Here is a 23082-nt window from a genome sequence, read left to right on the forward strand (position 1 = left end):
GTAGTACCTTCTATGTGCCAGCCACAGTAACCGATAAGCAAACACAATAGACCAAGTCCCAGCTTGCTGCACATCATGGGGAAGCAGGCAAGAAACAAAAAGATGTGGTCAGGCAGTGGGATGGAGAAGAGCAGCAGCAGGAGGAGGCCGGGGCGCAGCAGCAGGGGAGGAGGAAGGGGCCTCTGCAAAGACTTTTCTGACAAGGCCATGGTGAGCAGAGGCTGCAGGAAGGGAGGGGTAAACCACGCGATGATATGTAGGCCAAGAGACGACCTACTACAAAAGTTCTCTGCCAGGGGTGGGCCTGGTCTGTTGAAGTGAGAGAAGAAGGCCAGTGTGGCTGGAGCAGAGAGGGCTGAGGTCAGAGAGGTGCCAGGCCAGTGGGGCAAACCTTTGTAGACTATTACACCATGTGCGCTGGGAAGCCACTGGAAGGCTTGAGGAGGCGGGCTGAGGCCAGGCATCATCGCAGGCCACTCCGGCCGCTTCTGAAAGAGCCAGAACGTGGACAGTCAGGGGCTAGCACAGAGATTTAGGCAGGAGACCCCTGTGACTTGGACCAAGACAGTAACAGTGAGAAGTGATTGGATTCTGAAAATATTTTCACGATAACTAACTGGTTTTGTTAATGGTTTAGCTTGGGGTTGTGCGAGAATAAAATCAATTAAAGATAAATATAAGGGCTTTGGCCTGAGCCACTGGAAGGATGGAGTTGCCATTTGTAGAAATGGGATAAGCAGGTGGAAATTCAGTTTCATTCTGCATATGGTGCATTTCAGAGGAGAAGCTGGGTGTACAGGTCTGGGCTAGAGATGGCACTCTGGAATTCCTTCATGTTTCCATGGTGTTCAAGGCCAAAAGAGCAAGTGAGTACAACTGGTGCTCGAGAAGAGCTAGGGCCAGGTGTGGTGGCTCACACCTGTAATCCCAGCACTTTGGGAGGCTAAGGGGGGTGGATCACTTGGGGTCAGGAGTTGGAGACCAGCCTGGCCAACATGGTGAAACCCAACCTCTACTAAAAATACAAAAAATTAGCCAGGCGTGGTGGTGTGCACCTATAATCCCAGCTGTTTAGAAGGCTGAGGCAGGAGAAGCTCTTGAACCTGGGAGGCAGAGGTTGCAGTGAGCCGAGATCATGCCACTGCACTCCAGCCTGGGTGATAGAGCGAGACTCTGCCTCAAAAAAGAAAGAAAAAGAAAAAGAAGATGAGCTAGGAGCACTGAGACTTGGGTACTCTCATGCTGAGCTGTCTGGAGGAGAAAGAGGAAGCAGCGAAGGGGAATGAGAGGGTGTGGAGCCAAAGAAACGAGCAAGAGTGGCCTCCTAAAGGCCAAGCGGAAAACGTGCTTCAAGGAGGGTAGTCAACAATGTCAGGCCATGCCAAGGGATCGAGGAAGCTGAGCACTGGCGTTTGGATTTCCCAGCATGGGGCTGACTGGCAGCCTAGTGCCTGAGCGGCTCCAGGGCATGTGTCGTAGGGTCAAAATGCTAATGGAAGTGGGCTCAAGGAAGGGAGAGGCGGAGAGACAGTGGACATGGGGAACACAGACAACTCTTTTGAGGGCTTGTGTGTGATGAGAAGCAGAGATACTGCAGAAGATGCAGGGGGATACAGTTCAGAGATCGTTTTCAATGTGGCTTCGCTTTGTTTTTGATAGGAGGTTGTATGACATGTTGGCAGGTTAATGTAAGCAGTGAGAAAATTATGATGTAGAGGAAAGGGGAAGTCAGGAGAGGCATCCTTGTGCAGGTGAGGAATGCTGGTCTCCACGTCCCCGGTGCTGGGTGGCTGGGAGGGAGGTGACAGCAGCCAGAGTGCATACAGATTGGATGGGTGGGTGTATGAGAGGTAAAGCTTGTGAAAACCCCCTTCTTCTTTTTTAACTTTTAAGTTTGAGGGTACATGTGGAGGTCTGTTGTATAAGTGCACTCGTATCTTGGGGGTTTGTTGTGCAGATTAGTTCATCCCCAGGTATTAAGCCGTGTACCCGTTAGTTATTTTTCCTGATCCTCTCCCTCCTCCTACTCTCCACCTTCCGACAGGCCCCAGTGTGTGTTGTTCCTCTCTATGTGTCCATGTCTTCTCATCATCTGCTCCCATTTGTAAGTGAGAACATGCAGTGTTTGGGGAAACCCCCTCCATAATGCTTCCTTTCATTCTGTGACAGAGGAAGCCAGATCACGAGCTGTGAGTTGACAAAGGAGAGGAGGAAGAAAGCTTAAGGAGAGATAATAAACGTATGGAACAAGCCTCCAGGAGTAGGAAGAGCAAGCACAAGGGCTGAGTAGGATCAGGCGGCCATGAGGACCTGCTGGACGTTGGTATCATGAATTTTGAGAGTGGACAGCAAGAAAGAATTGTTTCTAAGCTCTGATCGGCTTTGGAGGTGCAGATGCAGGGTGGACTGAGTGAGACTTGGCTGGAGAAGTTTAAACAGCAGTTTGAAGGGCACCAGCTGTGCCCTTCATTCTAAGCCCAGGGCTCTTTCCACTCAGCTGCCAAGTCCACAAGCCCCCCTTGCCACCCCAGTCCCCTCCATTCATAGCAAGAATAGGAGGGTTGGGCGTCCAGAGGCTTCATCTATGGCTTCACTCAGCTTTGTTTCTGTTTGGTTTCATGGGCCAAGAGGTGGACACAAGTCCTTATGTTCTTACCTGGAGCAGGGCAATGGCTTTGAAATCTGAGAGCAGCTAAGATGGGAACTGTAGGGCTGGGCTCTTAACTTGACCAGAGGCTGCCGCCCAAGGCCTGGTGCTGCCTTGCAGCCGGAAGAGTCAGCTCACTCATCAAGTCTGTGAAACACCTGTGACTAGGCACTGGGAGGTAACCCTGAAAAGGCATTATGGAGCTTTCTTCTAGTGGGAGATGCCCAGGAGCAGACTCCACCTGAGGACAGCTGAGGACTTAACCGTCCCCAGCTTGCTTGGCTCAGTGGATACACAGGCTGTGCGGTAGGTCCCAGCCTTCCCTGCACACACCTGGTGGCTGGGTCAGAGCTCTCCCAGGCTAACTGGTGTTCAGCCATCTCTCCACAGCTGACGCTGGGCAGGCAGGGTGGGTGCTGCATGGGTCCTGTGTGCCTTATGTGGGGAGAGGCTTGGGGAGTGCCTCTGGGTCTTTGAATGATTCTAATGGGTAGTAGCAGGGCTAGGGAATCTGTGTGGTCTAAATCAGGGTTCCCCAACCCCCAGGCTGCAGACCAGAAGGGGCCTATGGCTTGTTAGGAACTGGACTGCCCAGCAGGACATGAGGGGTGGGTGAGGGAGCATTACCACCTGAGCTCCGCCTCCTGTCAGATCAGCAATGGCATTAGATTCTCGTAGGAGTGAGAACCCTGTTGTGAACTACACATGCGAGGGACTTAGGTTGTGCGCTTCTTATGAGAATTGAACTCATACCTGACGCTGTGAGGTGGAACAGTTTCACCCCAAAACCACACTCCCCCCACCCTGCACTGTCCATGGAAAAACTGTCCTCCATGAAACCGATCCCTGTGCCAAAATGACTGGGGACTGCTCATCTAAATGGTCTTTCATTGGAGCTGGCTAATTGACCTTGGTGATGAGTATTTGAGTATAAATAGCAGAAATCTTCATTTTAGCTCCAAGGGGATTTACTTGGAACACACAGAACCCAAGGCAGGGAGTGCCGCCAGACCTCACCAGCGACCAACGCCCTCCCTCCGAGGTTCTCTAGGCCCTCTGTAGGCAGCCACAGGTTGCTTCCCTCTAGGGCTTCCTGGTCTTGCATCCCCACTTCTGTCTCTGAATCTGTTTCAAGCAGTGGGGGTGCTCCCTCTGCTTCTGCCTTCTGGCGGCCCACACTCCAGAGTGCCCAGTCCTTAGCTGCAGGACAGAGAAAGGGGGCAAAGCCCGATGCTGTTGAATCACAGCCCTGCATTCCTATGACAGAAAATCAGATTGGCTTGCAATGCACATCTGGTGTCCACTTCATGCAATCAGCTGTGCTGAGGGGACCCCATCACCATGGGGGTCCCAGCTTTCTAAGTTGTGTTGTGCCTCCCACGAGTGACGGGAGAGAGGAGGCTGAAACCCAGTGCTCTGTGCCCCCCATGCCAGGCTCCCTGTGTGAGCTGTACCCCCGGCTTCTAGAATAAGTCCCTTTTCCAATTCACAGGAGGACACAACCTGGGCTCTCCATGCCAGCCCTCATGGGCTCAGTAGACCACCCCTCCAAAGAATTCACTTTTCTCAGGTCTCACCTTGACCAGCACTTTTTAAAGGAGTCCTCGCTGATGCCTAAGTTAGGGGTCTTTTCTACTTTAAGCTTCCCTGATGCCTGAATGCACTGTACTATATGAAAATACCCACTTGGGCCAGGTGCAGTGGCTCATGCCTGTAATACCAGCACTTTGGGAGACCTAGGCGGACAGATCATGAAGTCAGGAGATCGAGACCATCCTGGTCAACATGGTGAAACGCCATCTCTACTAAATATACAAAAATTAGCTGGGCCTGGTGGGGCGCATCTGTAGTCCCAGCTACTTGGGAAGCTGAGGCAGGAGAATCGCTTGAACCCAGGAAGCGGAGGTTGCAGTGATCCAAGATTGCGCCACGGCACTCCAGCCTGGGTGACAGAGCAAGCCTCCCTCCATCTCGAAAAAGAAAGAAGAAAAATACCCACTTCATTGCACCACAGCCGCCAGACTGCAGGCTCCATGGAGTCAGAGCAAGTGTGTCTTGCTCCCCACACTCCTGCGGTGCAGGAGTGGTATCGCAGCTATTGTTGGCTGAGTAAATGAGGGCAGGGTGCAAGCATGCCAAGGCTCAAATTTTCTGATGCTCAGACTTTTTGAAGGGTCAGCCCATTGTTAATTCCTGGTGCCAGGACAGCGGTGTGGTGTGTTGGAGATAGAGGGAATGCGACCCAGTGACTTCTCCCCATCCTTTAGCTGAGGGGCAGGCTCAGCTTCTAGGTCACTTCCTGCTGCAATGGTCTCTGCCCTGTTAAGGGGCTCAGTACAGGCAGATGTGGGTCTTATTCCAGCTCTGTGGACCTCAGAAAACCGGAGGTGGGGAGAGGGAGAAAATGGGGAGCTTTCGGGGTGGAGGGGTGGGCTTTGTCCTGTCCCTCCAAAGCTAGCTGATTCCACACACTCTTCCAGTCTAATCTTCTCGACCCTTGGCAGTAATAAGCTTTGGTGGTGTAGCTGGGAGACTGGAGCTCGGAGAGATCAAGGGATGTGTCTCAAATCACAGAGGGAGCAGAGAGTGAATGGGACGCAAGCCCCAGTCTACTGATCTTCACCCCTGCACAGGTCCCCTGACACCACGCGGCCCTTCCTGGCCCGCTCTAACCCTTCTCCCTTCCCCAGTTCATCTGCAACTTAGCGCCCACATCATGGCCATCCCATTAAGTAATGAGGAGGTTTGGCACGGGGTGATGTGATTGCATCTGGACCAATGGGGAAGAGGGCTTGCAGGAGAGGCTGCCAGCCTCTCCTTGTCAACGTTGACTTTCCAACCTTTCCAAGGTTGACTGTGGATGACAAAGAATGTGCTAGAGAGTGTTAAGGGCTGACCTCTGTGAGGACCAGAGCCTGTCTGCTGGGCTCATCTCCCATGCCCTTTGGCCAGAACAGTGCTGGCTGGCCATTTCTAGGCGAAAGAATTGTGTCTGGCTTCCAGCAGGGCCCCTGTGCAGAGCAGGAAACACACAGAGAGCTGGTCCTCAGCAATTGCCATCAGGGCCAGACCTCTGTTGCATTCTCCCAGGACCAAGAAGTGCAGAGTGGAAGTTTCCTTCCTCACAGCTTTCAGGAAATACCTAGGACCTTTGCACAAAACCATCCCTTGTGGAGTGGAGGACAGGCTGGCCTTTCAGAAGCAATTCTAACAAAACCCAGGACTCTCAAAGAAAAGGGAGCACCTTTCCCTGCTAAGGATCATTTGTCCAGGAGAGGCAAGTACGCCTCTAGAATTCTCATCTGTGATTAGCATGATTACAACGGGCTGTTTTCCATGAACCACTGTAGCCAGGATTCCACAACCCTCAGTGCTGGGTCTGAGGGGAAAAAAAGCACGTCCAGAGAATTCCAAGTAGTAACACTAATTTCAAACTGTTGGTGGCTACGTTTGAATACAGATCTTTATTAGGAAAATTATAAGTGCATATACATTTTTTCATTGGTATGACTTCAAAGTAGAAATTGTTATTTCTCCAAGAATTGTTTCTTATTTTTAAAGCACACTGCATATAAGAATCGGCCTTCTCCTGAACCATTTTCACATTATCTGGGAGATGCAATGGAAAAATACAAAATACAGTATTCATCACATTTAACACTGAACCCTTTATTGCTCAGAGACCGAGAGTCCAGCGAGATTGCAAAATAACAAATTTTGAACATGGTTTTGTCACCTTGGCCATGTCAGTGGTCTGCTTAGGGAATTTGGAGGTTTCTAGGGAGCATTTCCCAGAAATGGGGCTCCTTCAGAATGGGTCAGGGAAGCTTTGCAGAAGGATCAGAGCACTCAAATTCTCATTCCGCTGGAAAAGGGTGTAGCACTTGGGAAAGGCAATCAACTCCCAGTCAGGGAGCCCATGGTGATAACGACAGAAGATCACACCATGGAAGATCAGATGAGATCCAAGGGAAAAACTTAGAATATCTAAGGCTGGGGGTTGGGTGGGGATGCTGCAACCTTCGGCTATTCAGCCCCTCTGCTCCAAGCTGAACCTTTTTTCTCAGCAGGTAATCTCTAATAACAAGCAGAGGGCTCTCCGGAGCTTCCTCGCTGGCATCTCAGTGCCCAGGCAGAGGGGGACACACAACAGCACAAACACATGGCACAGACTCGATCCCAATACACAGCCTGTCCGTGAGCCCCGGCCCCTTCCACTGGGTCCTGACGCAGAGCTGGCAGAGAGGGCCTCCCTGGAGGTTACAGGGAGCCCAAGGGAATGTCAGGTAGAGGCAGAACCAGGTCCCAGAGGGACAGCTGAGCAATCCCTAATCAACCCCTAGCTGATGCACTTGACTAGCAATTTGAAAGCAAAAAGAGACTCAATTACAAGAGACTTTTCCCTTGCAAATGGAAAAGTGTATTTAAATGCGTATTGCTTTAGCTAGGCAGTCTCTACCAAGGAGCTGATTGTTAGTAGAGGAATTGTTATGCAAATAATTTTCCCTGCAGTTTCTACTCTTATGTATTTTCGCCCATGGAGAAGAAATAGAAATGATTCTTTCCCTGACTGTAGTCAAGATTTAGGGTCAAGTTTATTTCCTCAACCAAAAAGTCAATGGTCTTGGTTCACGGGGGCAGGTACGTTCAAGTTCTTATGTGACAGATTTTAAAATATCTTGGTTTATCTGGATAATGATTGCCCCACTGAAAATTCAATTATACTGCTATAATGACAGGTTAATTTCAAAAGGTTTTGAAAGAGTTCTGTATCTTTATAACTAGTAAAGATCCCTCAGGCTCTATTTTTTCAATATAACATAGCTGGATTGAGGATTTTAATTTCTGTTTAAGGGACAATTTTGGTGGATGAGTTTGCCTTCTGCCATGAAGATCCAGTTAGAAATATTTTTGAAAATACTTAACACGTTACTAATTACCCTACAGATTATTAAATTCAAAAGCATTTACAATTCAAGAACACCTCACTATAATTTACTTCCTACATGTTACATACAGTTTCCTTGCTTTGACTTCCTTGTTCTCCACTTTCTTCATTAACTTTTTTTTTTAAAACTCTGGAAAAGTATTAGTAAGACTGAATGAAAAACAAAACAAAAAACCGTCAAGTGGTTGCCTTTGTCAAAAGCGAACATTTTAAGGAACACTCCAAAAGTCAGGGGGGTTCACTTACTCTTCACACAGCACATCCTGCTCTTACAGGAATGTCCTGCGGGAAAGGCTGGAAGCACAGGTGACATGCAACAGCAGAGAGGGCCCAGGGAGGAAGGCAGGAGATGACGGTGTTGCCAAATGGTGAAGAAGATGAGGTTAGATGTGAATTGGGAAGGAATCTTCATGGATTTTAAAAACCAAAAAACAAGTTGCAAATGCTTGTTTTCCTCAAGGAGTGCTGGGCTTGGCCCCAGTTTGAAGGTACTGACAAGTGAAGGAGTGCTGAGGGGCAGCCATCCTCTGGGGTCAACTCTGGTGCACACTGAATTCCCTTGGGCTCTGCCCGTGGACCCACTATGGCTTTGTCATCAGTGGGGGAACCAAGGCAGTTCACCCCAAAGGACCACGGCTCCAATCAGGACCACACTCAAAGGGACCAAGGGGCATCACTTCGCTCAGCGGCTGCATAAGGGGAGCAGCTCATGCACCAAGACATTGTTCACGGAGGACGCTGGCTTTGAACAAAAACACAGGATTGGACAATGGACAATATTCCAAACAAGACACAGATGTGCACAGTGTTTTCAGGTAACACAAGACATTTTCATTTCCTGCTTGGTGCACAGTTTACATGAAAGCTTTGGTCCTGAGAGTCCTTTTGCGGGGCCATGGAGACAGTCTCGGACACACATGATGATGGATGAGACACAGAATGATGAGCAGAACGTGATGGATGTGGAGGTGCTCAGGATGAGGGCTGGGTCTCACTCTGCCCTGGCCTCACACTGCTGCCTCAGCTCAAGGGAGCCCTGCCACCCTCCCAGAAGAGGCAGACCTGGCTCCCATGTGGATGGAGAAGAGGGTGAGCCTCATGTATGGCCTTCCGCCATCCCATCCCACAGAGAGCAGCCTTCACTAGGCTTTGCCCAGGCTAACTGGTCCTGGCACCCCCAGGCATCCCTCCTGGTGGCTCTCCAGCCTAGGGCTGACCATGGGTGCGAGGATCCCTCAGCCCAGGCTCCCTGCCTGCACAGGTCAGAGAATACAAAACCCAGTAGCCCTGAGTCAGAGGAGCGGCTCCATGGAAAGACACTCTATTAAGGTAAGTACAATAATGGCCTTAGGCTAAGCTCCTATGTGTCACCAGTGATATTGGATAATCAAACTAAATGAAAAATAAATGTCATATATTTTGCTACATAACCAAATGGTGAAAATATTGGCAAAGTGTGCAAAACAAAGCCCTTGGCAATGCCTGGGGCCCTGCCCTGGCAGACAAGGCTGTGGTGGGCCCTTCCCTAACACTGGTTTCAGAGCTGGGCTCCTACTGTAAGGGTTCCTCAGGCGTCTGACCCTCTCACATCTTGAACCTCCTGTTGACAAGAACAGAGGGAAACACCATTAAGGCAGGTTCCCCCCACACCCAGCCGGCTCCAGCAGGGCGGCTGCCTACGCAGAGACCCTGGGGCCGCTCCATACTTCCGAGTCGCCACCTTGGCCATGCATCTCCCTTCAGAGACCCTGGGACAGCAGAGGGGAGGGGAGTGCGAGACGCAGCCAGGCTGAAGCAGAGGGACCGATGGAAAGCGGGAAGCAGAGAACTGACACGCAGCAAGCACTGGGCGTGGCAGACGCACAAAGGCACAGAAAGGCCCGTCAGAGCGGTCACACGACGGGGAAAGGGCACACTGCTTACTCGGCACTGGCGTGGGGCTGAGGCTCAGGATGCTGCTGGCCTGCATCCTGGCCTCAGCTCTCCCAAGAGGCACTTCCATGACTTCCAGCAACCCCTCGCCCTCCGGGTCTCTCAGCCAGGTGCCATGCCACTGCAGGTGGCCCCAGGTGGGGCTGCTGGAGGAGGCACAGGAGTGGGTGCACGGGCTGCCGGGACCTCCCAGGAGGAACGCATGCGGGTCTGAACAGTGACCATGGTGCACCTCTCACTTGGTGCTGACAGGCGTAAGCACTTCCTACTTTCAACCCACCAGGTATCCCCGTCGGGCTCTTCACTCTTCCATGGCGACCCTGTCTTCAGTGGTGGGCGTACCACCTGCTCCCAGGAGCTTCATAAGCCATTTGTAAGCCACAGTGAGGCCCCAGGGCCCATGCAGTCACATCAAGACATCAAGACAGGATGGACCTTGCATACGTTCTCAAGAATGCCCACTCTCAGTCCCTGCAGACCCTGCTCCCCAGGAGTGGGATGGGTGGGAGGCAGTATTGCTTGTCACTGCAGCAAGCAGTCTGTATCCTTAGGCAGCCTTAGCTGGGCCCTCTGTTCCTAGAGGGCCAACAGCTCTTCATGCTGACTAGGACAGACTGGCCACCCCTCCCCAGGCACGGAGCCCTGCTGCATGTGGAGACTGAAGAAAGTAGGGGAGCATGGGGCCACAGATTGGCCCTCTCAGGGGGCTTCTGTCAGAGACCCATGGACCAGAGTGACTGCTGGCTTCCGTGGGAAGGGCGGTAGCCCCAGGAAGTCCATCCGAGAGCCCCGTGCCTTAAGAAGTGAGGAGGGCAGGGAGACTAGGGCACCCCTGTACCCAGGGCTCAGGCCTGGGACCCCCAGTGCTGACGAGAACATGGGCCAGGAGAGTTGTCCAGATAAAAGGGATAGCAGCGGGAAACAAAGGTCTTTGGCTGCAGAGTCCTAGGATGCCTCCCCAAGGAGGAGAAGGCATGGCTGTGGTCACAGGGAGCTCATTAAAGCTCAAGGGGACACGGCGCTCCTGGATGGGGGGTGTCTAACATGCAGGGGTCTTGGTGGGTTTTCTCCTGAATTCCATTTGCTTCATCCACCAACCACTTCCTCTTTCTGCATGCATTTATTAAAATTATGACCCAGGATCAGGGTGCAGGGTGGGCAGGTGTTTATCTGAGGTGGAGAAGAGCTGAGAAATTCCAGGCATCTTTTTTCAGAGCACTACTGAAATTGGGGCCTTGCTCTTCCATCCTCCCAGTCCAGATTAGACAAACTTGGCAAAAAATCTCACACATACTTCTACATGGGCAGGGGAGGAGGGTGCAGGAAAGTTCTAGAGCTTAAGTGGTATTTGCTTTAGACAGTTAAGATATTTCCTATAAGTGAGGACTGAGGCAGCTGTGCCCTGCAGCCGGAGCACACGCCACCACGCAGGAGGCAGGAGGGGACAGGTTGGAATCCCCAGGGATTCAGGCCCCTTGCAAAGTTCTGTAGCACATCTGTCCTCCACGTGGGGGACCCGTTTAAAGACTCTAAAGATAATTGCCCGAAGAGGAGCTCCCTGAGAAGTGTTTCCACATCTGCTCTCTGAGAATGCAGTATTCCGTCCGGCTCACCCCACCCAGTCTGTAGAAACCCACTCAGGCTTGGGGGTAAAGCTGCTCTCACAACCCAGGAAGGAGGGGCTGAAGAAGCCCCTTCCCAGGTGGCAGAGTGGTGGAGGGTAAGGCAATGGGTATTTGGAAAAAGCCAGGGCCTGGCCCTAAGGGCAAGTCAGTTTCCACCTGCCCCAAAGGCCACAGAAGGGTGGTGCACCCACTTCCTGGCCAGGCCACCTCTGCTGGACTAGCAGACTGCCCTGAATGCTGGCCAGGTGGCCACAGCCTGGTCTCCACAGAAATGCAGACTGCAAGTGTGTGGAGCTGGTGAGCTCCTCAGTGAGCGCAGGCCTTCTAAGAGAGGGAGTGGAGGGTGGGCTGGGGGACTCAGCAACCTGAGCATTCCTGGAGATCCCAGGCTATTCTGGAGTGTCCTGAGCGCACAGGCCCCGCATCACAGACCCCCACCCCCAGTCTCTGCACAACTACTTTCTTCATAACTTAGCAGACCAATAAGGGCCTTAAAAAGCACATAAATACAGGAGCCGGTGTGGCTGGTGGGGTGGCAGAGTGCTGCTCCCCTATGGAGGTCTGAGCCCCCGCCCAGTCTGCATGGGGGTCTGTCCTGGAGGAGGATCGAGCAAATTTACAAAGCGCCGAGAGCAAGTGCATTGCGGTCCATCTCGAGGTGGCAGATAACTAGTTTTTCCTTTTCTGGGCAGCCTTTCTCTTCTTCTGTCGCTTCTTTTTTCCTATCTTTTCTTTTTTCCCCACTTTTTCTTCTCTGCGCCCCCTTAGATAAAATTAGTAGAACCATTAATAATGTGGAAATAAACAAAAGTTCGTCTCAGTCTGCATAAGATTTAACACTGGCCCGTATACCAGTTAAACTGTGTCTTCAGTCTCAGGCATGGAGGCCCCTGGTCAAAGCACTGGTTATCAGTAATTCATTGAGATAAATTGGACATTTCCTTCCATTCAAACTAATTTTCAGTGGGCTCCTAGAACACCTTTGTGAATGGGTTACAGTGACCACCAATCCGCCAACCTGAGCCTGGTTCCCACTGGGGACAAGGAATCCACATCACAGGGTATGCCCAGGGCCAGGGTGGCCTCCCACCGGGGACAAGGAATCCACGTCACAGGGTACGCCCAGGGCCAGGCTGGCCATCATGGTCTTTGTTCCCCTGCCCTGCTCTCATGAGATTTTTCCTCCTTCTCAATGCAGGACTGAACTCTCAGCTTTCTCTGAGAAATGTCTGCATTTCAAATTGAATAACATTATGGAGGCGGAAGGCCCCAGGTTCAGACTGCCATTCAGAAGAAGAGAAAGAAGTCAGTGGTCCCACCTTCTCCTTTCTAGATGCCTGTGAACACCCCCAGGAGTGACTGCGATTGTTCTGGAGAGCAAGGGAGAGAGATGGTTAGCAGAATTTTATTAGAGCAACTGGCTCGTGACTGTCACATTAAAATGATTCAAGCTGAATGGTATTTAATGATTTATGGGGTGAGGCCACCTGTCCCTGTGAAAGCTTGATATTAACCATGGCCTGGAGTCATGGGATTTTTACATGGGAAAATGTGAAAGCTTGATATTACTAGGATTGAGTCTCTGGGGATTACATGGGGATGTTAGGAGAACCAAGGAGGAGGAGGGAGGGAAGAGGAATTAGTGAGTCAAATATTATTCTTCAGAAAACCAGCACTGCTATTTCAATTGGGTTAGGAAAAAAAAAAAAAAGATGCAAAAACTTGAGCTGCAGATCTAATCTGCTTGTGAGAAAAGCCCATACACTGGGTCACACATGGACTGTGAGAAGGGGTCTCAGGCACCTGACCGCAGGCAGGCTTAACTGTATAAACCAGAAACATCTATGAGCTCCATCACTAACAACTAATAAATTTTATTTCAGGTAAATAAATTCCCACATACAGTAGGAGGTTTATACCATGAAACAATTAGCATTTTATTGCTAGTGCATATAATGTCACATTTGATACAATTTCAGTACAAGTGAAAAAATACACTGTGGCTAACATTGAAAAGCTGCAATCACATTTATATATCATATAAATTTCTTTACAAATTGCCAGTAGTCTGATATAATAGAGAAGTGTGAACTACTGACATTCATATGGCTCCACTTCAAATATATGAATTGTTGGACTATAAATATATTCTGAAATACATTTGTTTTCTAAAGAAACGTAAAAAAAAGTGCACAAAAATATATATAAAAAAATGCCTTGCAAAAAGTTACAAATACCATCAGGACCATCTGTGGATCGCATTTATGCATGGAAATGTCATCTTGCCAACAGTTCTGATTGGAACCTGAAACCCTGCTGTGGCTTCAGGAGTGGGTAGTGGCAAGATGCTGGTTTATTCACTCATTTTTTTCACTTCTGATTTCAGAAACCTCAGAGTTTGTAGTGCCTCCATGGCATAGACAGGCTTCAGAGGCAATTACAAAGCCAAATTGCTCAAAGTGAGCCCTCTGATTTAAAATTGCATTTCATTCTGCGGAGACTTGTCTTTTGTGGGTAAGCAGGGGGACCATCACATGTCCCCAGGAGAGGGCCAGCTCCATTCTGGAGGAAGCCAAAGATGGATCTCACAGAGGGCCCAGGTTGGCAGGGGTAGGCCCTGGGAAGAGAGAAATGCAGGGCACGAGCCCCAGCTACACCCTCCTCCCGGCCGGTGCGGCGCTGATCAGGCTACAGAAATGAGAAGCAGAAGCGGGATTAAGCATGCTCTTGGAGGTAGGGAGAGGGTGGGAATGGTTGGGAGAGGGGTCTCTGAGCACAGTCCCAGTGACAGTGGCTTTTACATGGAGCCCACATAGCCAATCGCTGAAGTTGAAAGAGGAGATGAAGGTGGTGACAGAGCCCAGCCCTGGTCGGTATCTGAGTACCACAGAGGTCTTCCTCCTGGGAGGGGCACTGCTGTGGGAGCCTCCCCAGCATCTGGAGGAAGGACACTTTTTCCAGCTCCCTGCTGAGCCGCCACCTGACTGTGCCCAGACTCCCCAGGGGAGCAGAGGAGACGCTCCAAAACAAGCCAAATACAGATCTTGAAGTAATCGTTGATTTTAAAAATGAGAATGAGAATGATGATGATTGTGATGATCATGAAGGAACTGACTGCTGGGAAACGCTGTTGATAATACAATTTCTTAGAAAAGCCCCCGTAATAAAAGCTCCAATGTGCACGGGTACGGGGCATGGATGAATACAAGCTGCGATATCATACCGTATGCTATAAATGCAATGTCTAAGTGCTGGCAAACCTCAGGCTCGATCCCAGAACAACGCGCCCACCCCACACACACTCCCGGTCCTCATGAACCAGGGCCCCTCCCCCACATCTTTGCCCTTTCATTTCTCTCACAAGGTTTTAGCTTTCCTCAAGTGGGTCTAGCAGAAAGTCCTTTTTGGCTGTTGTGCTTACTTGTTTAAAGCTTTCTCCAGGTACTCCTGAATCCACTTTAGTTTCGGGTCAATGCACACTTGTCTGTTGTTGTTCTTCAGCCGTGCCCTGCGGAAACAGAACGGCGATAGTGTGCAGCTGCACCGGAGGAAGGCGCGGCTGCAACGTGCGGGTCCAGCGCCCCAACACCCGTCCAGGGCCCTCACTGGCGCCCTGTGCTCCACTTGGCATGCTCAGGCTCCAGAGGTACTCGGGTGTGCTGGGGAAAGCTTGGCGCTAGCAGCGCAGGACGTTCCATTGCAGAGACATGGAAATGTGAACAGAAGCCTTTCCCGGGCAGTGCGGAAGGAATTCATGGAAGCCAGCATTTGAGCTGCCTTTGAAAGATAAGTAGGAGCTTGGAGAGTAAATGAAGGGGAAGGGAAAAGCAGGCGCATATATGCCAGGGAGGGCATCAGAGCACACAGAGGACACTGAAGAAGGGGGGACAGGATGCTCTAGGCACCTGTGGAGGGGAGAATTGAGTGCAACAGAGCAGAGGTTTATTTGGATGGGTCATCTTGACCGATGTCATCTTGACACGGGGCCGACTTAAGGATGGGCGTGAGGAAGCCTGGAGGCAGGAGGCCTGCCAGAAGTTACCGAAGTCTGACGGAGAGGGTGACCAGCCAGGGAGGGGCGGGGCAGTGCTGGTGGCTTAGCAGAAAATAGTTTCTAGGAAGATTTTACAAGTTCACTGAATGTTTCTTGATCTCATTTGTTTTTTAAAAGTTCACACTTTTAAAAGCGTCCCTACACAAAAATTCCTGGGGAGAGCCTGGATTCATCTTTCTGGATCCCTCGCCCCAATGCCCTAGGTGCCAGGTAATCTCACAAAACTCAAAAACACCCCTGCCCAGCCACTTAAGGGTCTCTGAGGACAGCTAAGCCCCAGCACCCAGGGAGTCTTCAAGCAGCCTGTACATTAGGTGAATGAGGTGTGCACGTGGCTCCTCACCCCTGCGTGGGTGTGGCTTGGAGCAGCACACATTGGGGTGCAAATGTGGGCCCTGCCACTTGTCAATTTAGTGTCTGCTCAGACCTGAGAATTGTGTTTGGCATCTTCAACTTCAAAGTGCATTTCTAGGCCAGCAAACCAGCATGATGGGAGCTGTAAAGCAGGTCCAGGCTAGCTAAATTCAGTATCTTTAAAATACTCTTCACAAGAGATAGAGTCTTATGTCGTAGGCAAAGTACTAAAAAGACATTAGTCTACTAGGGCCCTAAAACATACAGTAAATAACAAACACATTCAAGGCACCAAAGGCTTAACTCAAAACTAAAAAGTTTTCTAAAATCAAAACTGAAAATAGTTGTGCTTTGGGTGGAAAAGTCTTTGGGAAGTTATAGCTTTGGTTCCAACTCTGTGTCCCCACCCCATTTTTAGCACTCAGACTTTTGAGCAATCAAATCCCCTCCAGGAGACTCCCTGAGCCCTCGCCTCCCCGTGTTCAGACACAGGACCTCTTAGAATGAGAGGGCCAAGCTATCAGCTTTCTAGCACGTGGCTTTCTTCCTGCACTTCTCCCAGTCTTCTTTATCCAGCTGAAATCTGTCTTGTGGATGTGTGATTTTGGTCTTTCTTGTTTCCCAGATGAATGAAATCAAATGTTAGCAGCTGCCATCCACATCAAATAACACCAAAACTTCATATATTGTACTTGAGAAAATGCAGGTAAGTGAGCTGAAAACGTTGAAGTTTCAACTCAATGGTTAAAGAGGACTTAAACTGAACTTGGGTCTTGTGAGCTAATGCAGAGCATCAGATCCCCGAAACTGGCAATATCGATATTACCATTACTAGCTAAGGGCTAGCTAATTTATTAGCCTTCAGCCAAAACCTTGGTGAAGCCATAGTTTCTCCGGCATCCCGCTGTGCTGTGCTGAAGAATGGAGGTTTAGAAAGAAGAACTACTATGGGCACAGCAGGGTGCCCAGGTCAAGAGCAGCTTTTAAAATTCATGCCTGGGGTCATACTAAAAGTCCTTATGGTAAGAATAGCTGCCACTAATGATGCCAAGTTCAAGGTTGGACCCTTGGCTTATATCATGTCTACACCATTAACAAGAATCGAGTTAGATGTTACTATGTTCATTAGATGCAATATCCCTAGGGGATGTTATTCAAGACTTACACAATCTGAAGGGCGCAGTTTGGAGTGTTGAGAATTTTGAGATGCTTGACATTGGCTCTGGCAACATGGCTTTCAAAGAATCGGCATGGGCATCTGTAGCTCAGGCTGACAGGCTTCCCTAGAAGAGATAAGGAAAACAAAGCAATTTACTACCCTGCCAGACTTTGGTCATGTGTATCTGGGTCTGCAGCAGTTGGTACAGCAATGAAGGATCAAGAGATGGCATCACTGGGGTGAGCTCCAGGTTACTGGTGCATTCTGGGAAAGGCCATCTCCTCAGGCAGCACAGTGAGTTCTGGCTGAGCTCAGGCTCAGCTTCTACAAGTCAAGGAGACCAAAAGGCCTGGGGAGAGCCGGACCCTAAGAGGGTAAGGAGATTAAATTAGAAGCCACCTGATAGCAATTTAGGAGATAATGGTTTCGGTCCAAGATACTGAGATTCCCAGTTACTCTTTGTCAAATACATTCCTCAAGGGACAATTGAGAAAGATCTCTCCACTCAGGGAAAAGGAAGGGGGACCAAGAGGCTCCAGGCTCCCTGGCCTCTCTCCTCTGGCACTGGCCTCTTAGCCAGGAAGCACAGTAGCGTTCAGGAATGCTGCCCTCCCCCCACCACGCCATCCCCCCCCCTTAACAATCACCTTAAGCCCTGGAAAGCACAAAAGAATCCTGGCTGGCTTCCTACCTGTGAGTCCCCTGAGAGCTCCCTGAGAGCAGGCCTTGGGCCCACCTTCTGCCCAGCACTTCCCCCAAGGCTTGGAGATTAGTGGAGCTGGAATCAAATGTGGTTTTCATTGCCTGGGCAGGGATGCTGTAGCCTCAGGAATTATATTAAGATCTTTGCAAAATCACCAATTTACAAAATGCCATAATTGACACTCATTAGTGTAAATTAGCAAGGGGCTCCTGCAGGACCCACCACTCACCCTTCAAATCTAGAATTGCAAGCCCTGGAGGGCTGGAATTTGTGTGTGCTTTTTGTTTTTCAGGTTTTTTTCCCTTGCAGATTTTATCCAAGCCCCACTTAATACCCCAAATTATTTGAATTTGTGGATCCTTTCATCAGAGAGTCAATGTAGGTCTGAGAACATTTAGTCCAGAGTTTTTTTTTTTTTTTTTAAGTTTGCTGTTTACAGAGTTCTGAGAGGTCTCTGTGATTCTGAAGTTCTGAACGTTTGGAAAAGAACGCTGGAGAAGTAGGAGGAAATCTTGAGTGCGGGGCTCATTTTGTTTTTTTCTACAGGCTGCAGTCAATTGAGGGATGATGTGGCCTAGGAACAGTAGTGTGTATTTAGCCACCAAGTTGGATCAAAAGCAGACCAGCTGTCCCCCTATCTCCTTGTCCCCAGGACCAAATGCAACTCCCTGAAAACCAGGAGAAAGGGGGGCATCAGGGTGCTGGTGACTCGTGGCACTGGAGAGACTCGGAGCAGCCTTCACGTTTATACCTGATCTAACTCCAGAAAGGCACCTCTGGGGCCAGCTTCCTGCAGCTGCCCTGGGACCCTGCAGGGGAAGTCAGCGCTGCACTGTAACCAGATCACCTGGGAAAGCTGTCCCAGGGCCGGGGCCCCGAAGCTAAACTCTCCTCTGAGTGTTGTGCCTCCAGGTTTCCCTGGATTTCTTTTGGGCCCCTCTGAGCTGAGGGAGGGGGAGGAGCAGGAGAATAGGAGCCCGGTAGCGAGGCACAAGCCCCCACCCTGAGCTACGGTGAGCTGGAAGGTATGCAGCCAACTGCTAGTGCTGCAGCCACCCCCGCTGGGGTGGGTGGGGCGATGACTCTCCAGTGCCCAGAAAAGAGAAGCTCCTCCAGCCCCCCTAACCAAGCAGTGGTGATCAGGCCAGAAATCAGAGCCTATTCGGAGCTCAACACACAGGCCCTCACTCCTCTCCCCCTCCACCCCCTGGGATTATCCATTTCCTTCAAAAGCAATTCTTGTTTCTACTCCCAGAACCTAAGGCCAGGCTGTCAAGCAACGAATTTCAACAGGTCTTTTTAAAGTGACAGAGCCCCCAGGTGTGCTTACCTAGAGAAGCGGGCTTCGTGAGCACCTCTCGTGCTCTTTCCTCCAGCTTTTTGTCAGTAAGACTAACTTTCCCAACTGTCTGAATGTAACTCCGTGTACGGGGTAGAGTCTTGACTGGCTTTGATGGTACCCGGGATTTGGGACCCGGTGAGCTCTACTCCAGGAGTTTTCACAAAGTCTAATGCAGAGACAGGAGCCCAGCTGGCCCCTCCAAGCAGGCTTGGGAAGGGGACCCACCCTGAGTTTAACATTGGGAAGCCCAGGACCCAACTGCCTGATGGAGGTCAGCCAATGAGGGAGGGGCAGGACCCCTGGCTGAGCTCTGTCTATAGTGCAGCTCGGGGACTAAGTGTGGAGCCAGAGGGCACATAGGCACTGCGAGGTGAGAAAAAAAAATGCATTCTGGCGGTGTGTGCAAGGAGAAGCAGACCTGCCTGGAGCCTAGGCTCCTGCCCTGGTCACTTGGCTGCCAACGGGGCAACTCTGAGAGCCACACCACCCTTCCCAGGCCAGGAGGTGTCTGAGACGCACCCCACATCTCTGTGCTTCCCCCAGGTCAGCTGCAACCATAACTCAAGGACCGGTTTCCTTCATTCCAATCCTCTCTTCAGCCCTCTAGGAGAGGGGGCAGCACCATTTCCCAGAGTGGTACACTGTGACACCTCCACCCTCACTGCACCACTCAGTCAATAATCGCCCAAACCAGACCCCTTATAGGAACAGAAGAATATCCAGCAATCAAAACTAGAAACATGTCCCATGACTTGGGGGGTCAGTGAGGAGACACTGACTCAGGGACTTGTCGAAAACGACAAACATTCCCAATTCCCTTCAATCTGTGTCCTTAACACCTCTCAGCCAGTCCGTCGCGAACCCGGGAGGCCCAGCCTCACCTGCCCGGCTCAGCCGTGCGGGCCCTACTCGCACCAGCGCGCAGTCCACGGCCCGGGGGGACCCCGGAGCCGCGTCTGCAGGAACCCAGTGGAGGGATCGGGGCGCGCTGGTCCCGCACAGCCTGCCGCTGCAAGAGCACTCAGGGTGTTCTTCAACTCTTTGCAGGAAACTTCACAGCCAAAAACGCGCAGCGACCTGAGCCACAAGGTTTTGTTTTCTGTGTTCAGAGGCAAGTTTATTTTGGTTTACAGCGGTGTCCTGTGACAGCGCAGAGAGTTTCTCTTCAGCCAAAGAAAAGAAGAAAAGCCCTCTCCCAGTGAAACGGGACACCACGGTTCCCAGTGGCCCAGGGCCTTGGAGATAGAAGTTGCTGAAGCTCTCATTCCGGGGCAAAGCGCTCTGTCGGTTGGTGACAAAAGTGCCAGTCTGCAGGTGTGTTTGGGGAGCTGAGGAGGGGGTGTGCGAGGCCCAGAGGGCCCCTGGGCCTCCCACAGGAGAATCCGAGAAGAGTCAGGGAGGCAGCGGCTGGACACGCGCCCAGGTCCGCGTCGCTGCGGACCGCGGAGCTGTGCAGAAGCGCGGCCTGGCGAGTGGCACAAGCCCGACAGCTGCGCCGCGCCGCCCGCCCGCCTGCGCCTGGCCCAGAGCCCCACAAGAGTGCGGGGAGAGCATCGGCTTCGCGGGGAGCAGAGGCCGCACGGCTGCATCGGACCTCACAGCCTCAGGTCGCGGCGTGAGACGAACTTTGCAAAGCGCTCACTCGCCATGCACCGCCGGACCTCAGCACTGTGCGCAGCGGGACCTCGGAGCCCATGCGCGGCTGGAAACTGAACCCGGCGCGGGAAGACACTGGCTGGGGGGTGGTGGGGCAGGGGTTTGGGATCCGCGGCTCCCCACCCCCGCGCCTTCCTGCTCCGGCCCCGAACGCTCCCTCGGGGCGTTCCTGCCTAGCTGTCTCGCCTGACCTCCTCTGCAGCCTGCTTGGGGTCTGGCGGTCGCTCTCTGCGGGTCACAAAACCTCGGCGCAAAAGTGGGGCTTTGGAGGCGACACCGTGTTGGAGCGCCCCGCGAGGCGGACTCCCTTTACCCCCACTGTGCCGGGCGGCGCAAACTGCTGGCACAGGCAGAGGAGCCGCGGCCCCGCGCGGGGCGGGAGCGGGAGCCGGAGCCCAGAGCCTCGCTAGGGCCTACCAGCCGAGCGCACTCACCGTCGCTGAGGCAGAGCGCGGTCAGCACGAGGGCCAGCACGACCAAGACCTTGGCGTTCATGGCGCTGGCGGGAGGACAGACGAGCGCGAGACGCGGGCCGGACGCGGAGCGGGCGCTGCGGCTGATGGAGAGTGAAAGTGCGGCGGCGGGAGGCGCTCGCCCGGCGCTTTAGAGCCAGGCGGGGCGGGGCGCACGGCGAGGGGCGGACCCGGAGCGGAGTCCTGGTCTGGGCCAGGGTATCTGAAGCGCGTCCCCCTCGGCGGCGCCCCCCGCCCTTCCTCCGCGCCCGCTGTGCTTCGGAGCCGCGGTGCGCTCAGGCCTTTGACCTTCTCCGGCCCCGCTGGGACCCGGACCGCGGGCCGGGTCTGCAGTGAGTGGGCCCTGCACTGCGGGCCCCGGTGACGCCGGCTGGAGGGCCGCTTATTGTCCCTGTGACAGGGTCTCGCTGAAGAGACTGAGGCCCTTAAGCGGAAAGTGAGGCACTCGTGGAAAGCTGCGGGACGGGGCCTTTCTATGGCGGGAACTGAATGAGATGAAAAGCAAACAAGTTGATCCTGGGGTGGAGGGCCTGCTGCTGGCGGTGGCGGCCCAAGGCAGCCGAGGGGGTCCTGCTTTCTGTGCTTGGGGGCTCAGGCTCGCCCCCTGCCCGGTTCGAGGCAGAGCTCGGTCCAAGGAAAGGAGACCGGTCTTTGCAGTCAGCGTGGCTCGGACTCCACGCCCACGGCGCCACCAGCCTATCCTGTTTCCTAGCCTGTACAGACAAAGCATAAGGCACCAGGAGCCCTCAGTAAATGCGAATGTAGCTTTTGTTCCTCCGTCCTCTCGACTGTGAAATGGGCATGTCACAGGCCCAACCCGCAGAGTGGGACTGGGGGATTCAATGAGACCGGCCCCAGGCCTGGAAGCCCTCTGCATCGTGTCTGACAAGCAGACAGTACTCAATAAATGGTCAATAAATGGAAGCTGAGAATAAGTCTTTTTTTTTTTTTGAGACGGAGTTTCGCTCTTGTTACCCAGGCTGGAGTGCAATGGCACGATCTCGGCTCACCGCAACCTCAGTCTCCTCGGTTCAGGCAATTCTCCTGCCTCAGCCTCCTGAGTAGCTGGGATTACAGGCACGGGCCACTATGCCCAGCTAATTTTTTGTATTTTTAGTAGAGACGGGGTTTCACCATGTTGACCAGGATGGTCGCGATCTCTTGACCTCCTGATCCACCCACCTCAGCCTCCCAAAGTGCTGGGATTTGAGCCACCGCGCCCGGCCCGTCTTTTTTTTAAACCTAAGTATTTCCTGCCTGACCCAAGAAAAGTTCATCGCGACCCAAAGAGCTGAGACAAAAACTTCCCTGCCCCGACCTCTGCCTCCTGGGACAGTGTTCCTGGCGTCTGCCTTTTGGGTCCTGAAAACTCTTCCCACGGAGCCGTTCGTCGGCGGTGCTCAGCCCTCTGGACACCCCCCGGACATCCCAGATGGCCCCAGTCCAGCAGGGAAAGGAGGGTGCGGGCCGGCACCCAGGAGGCGCGGAGGTGAAGACAGCGCCCCTCTGTGCCTCGCTTTGTGACCGTGGGCGGCCCTGGCCACTTCTCCGTGTCCTTCCCCTCACATCCTCCAGCGGAGTGGAGTCAGTCGCTGGGTACACCCGCCCTGGGGAGACGTTTCTGCCCTGGGGAGTCCTCGCCGTTGGGGAGTGGCCAGGCCTGGGGTCAGCGGATCTATTCGGCGGTGGCGGTCAACAGGAGGCCGCGAGGGCTCTGGAACTCCGGTGGTGGGAATGGGCGTCTTCTACGTTTTTCGTTTTTTTTTTTTCAAAACCACTTTGGCTGGCCGTTAGATGGCTGTGGGCCAGCACTCATCCTTCCATCCATTCCATCCATCCATCCATCCATGCATCCATCCACCCACCCACTCTGGGCACAGAGCTTGGAGCCCGGAGCCCCACTGACTTGGTCCCTGCCTTTAAACAACTGAAGGTAATGAGGTCCAGTGAAGAAGGCGGCCGTCGGGCTTCCGCTGGCCTTTGCTGGGCTAGGCGGGTGAGCCCTGCAGCGCACTGGCCCCAGCGCTGGGACTCCGGCGCCCTCTGGTGGCAGCGCCCCCCTCCCCGCTCCCGGAGCTCGGGCCTGACCCCATCCTCGCGCAGCCGATCATTTCAGGAGGGCGAGGGGGGAGGAGCGCCCTGGAGCTCGGAGACCCGACCCCGCCGGAGCCGCGCGCAGCCTCGCTCGC

General features: G+C 52.7%; 1 protein-coding gene and 1 pseudogene across 3 annotated transcripts; both read right to left on the bottom strand.

The window, feature by feature from the left end:
• Positions 1 to 300: 300 nt before the first annotated feature.
• LOC105733255 (stromal cell-derived factor 1) lies at positions 301 to 20999 on the bottom strand. Of its 3 annotated transcripts, none has more exons than XM_012475571.3 (4): positions 20855 to 20999; positions 16726 to 16843; positions 14574 to 14660; positions 301 to 488 (listed from the first exon to the last, which is right to left on the bottom strand). In XM_012475571.3, exons 1-4 carry the CDS (start codon positions 20913 to 20915, stop codon positions 464 to 466), a joined length of 291 nt encoding a protein of 96 aa, XP_012330994.1. In that variant the 5' UTR covers positions 20916 to 20999; the 3' UTR covers positions 301 to 463. The 3 variants fall into 3 exon arrangements, with proteins under 3 accessions (XP_012330994.1, XP_012330996.1, XP_012330993.1); XM_012475573.2 differs by lacking the exon at positions 301 to 488 and adding an exon at positions 6093 to 9195; XM_012475570.2 differs by lacking the exon at positions 301 to 488 and adding an exon at positions 9202 to 11915.
• Positions 18034 to 20652, bottom strand: LOC135271952 (uncharacterized; annotated as a pseudogene).
• Positions 21000 to 23082: the final 2083 nt, after the last annotated feature.

The sequence above is a fragment of the Aotus nancymaae genome, unplaced genomic scaffold (genome assembly GCF_030222135.1).
Source record: "Aotus nancymaae isolate 86718 unplaced genomic scaffold, 86718_ANA_hifiasm-v0.15.2.pri h1tg000099l, whole genome shotgun sequence".
In the NCBI taxonomy this organism is placed as follows: Eukaryota; Metazoa; Chordata; class Mammalia; order Primates; family Aotidae; genus Aotus; species Aotus nancymaae.

Coding starts and splice junctions, on each gene's coding strand:
- LOC105733255 (XM_012475570.2), bottom strand. CDS start 20,915: ATGAACGCCAAGGTCTTGGTCGTGCTGGCCCTCGTGCTGACCGCGCTC. Junction 14,661..16,725: donor AACTGCGCCCTTCAGATTGT/GTAAGTCTTGAA, acceptor CTGTTTCCGCAG/GGCACGGCTGAAGAACAACA. Junction 11,916..14,573: donor CTGGAGAAAGCTTTAAACAA/GTAAGCACAACA, acceptor ATTTTATCTAAG/GGGGCGCAGAGAAGAAAAAG.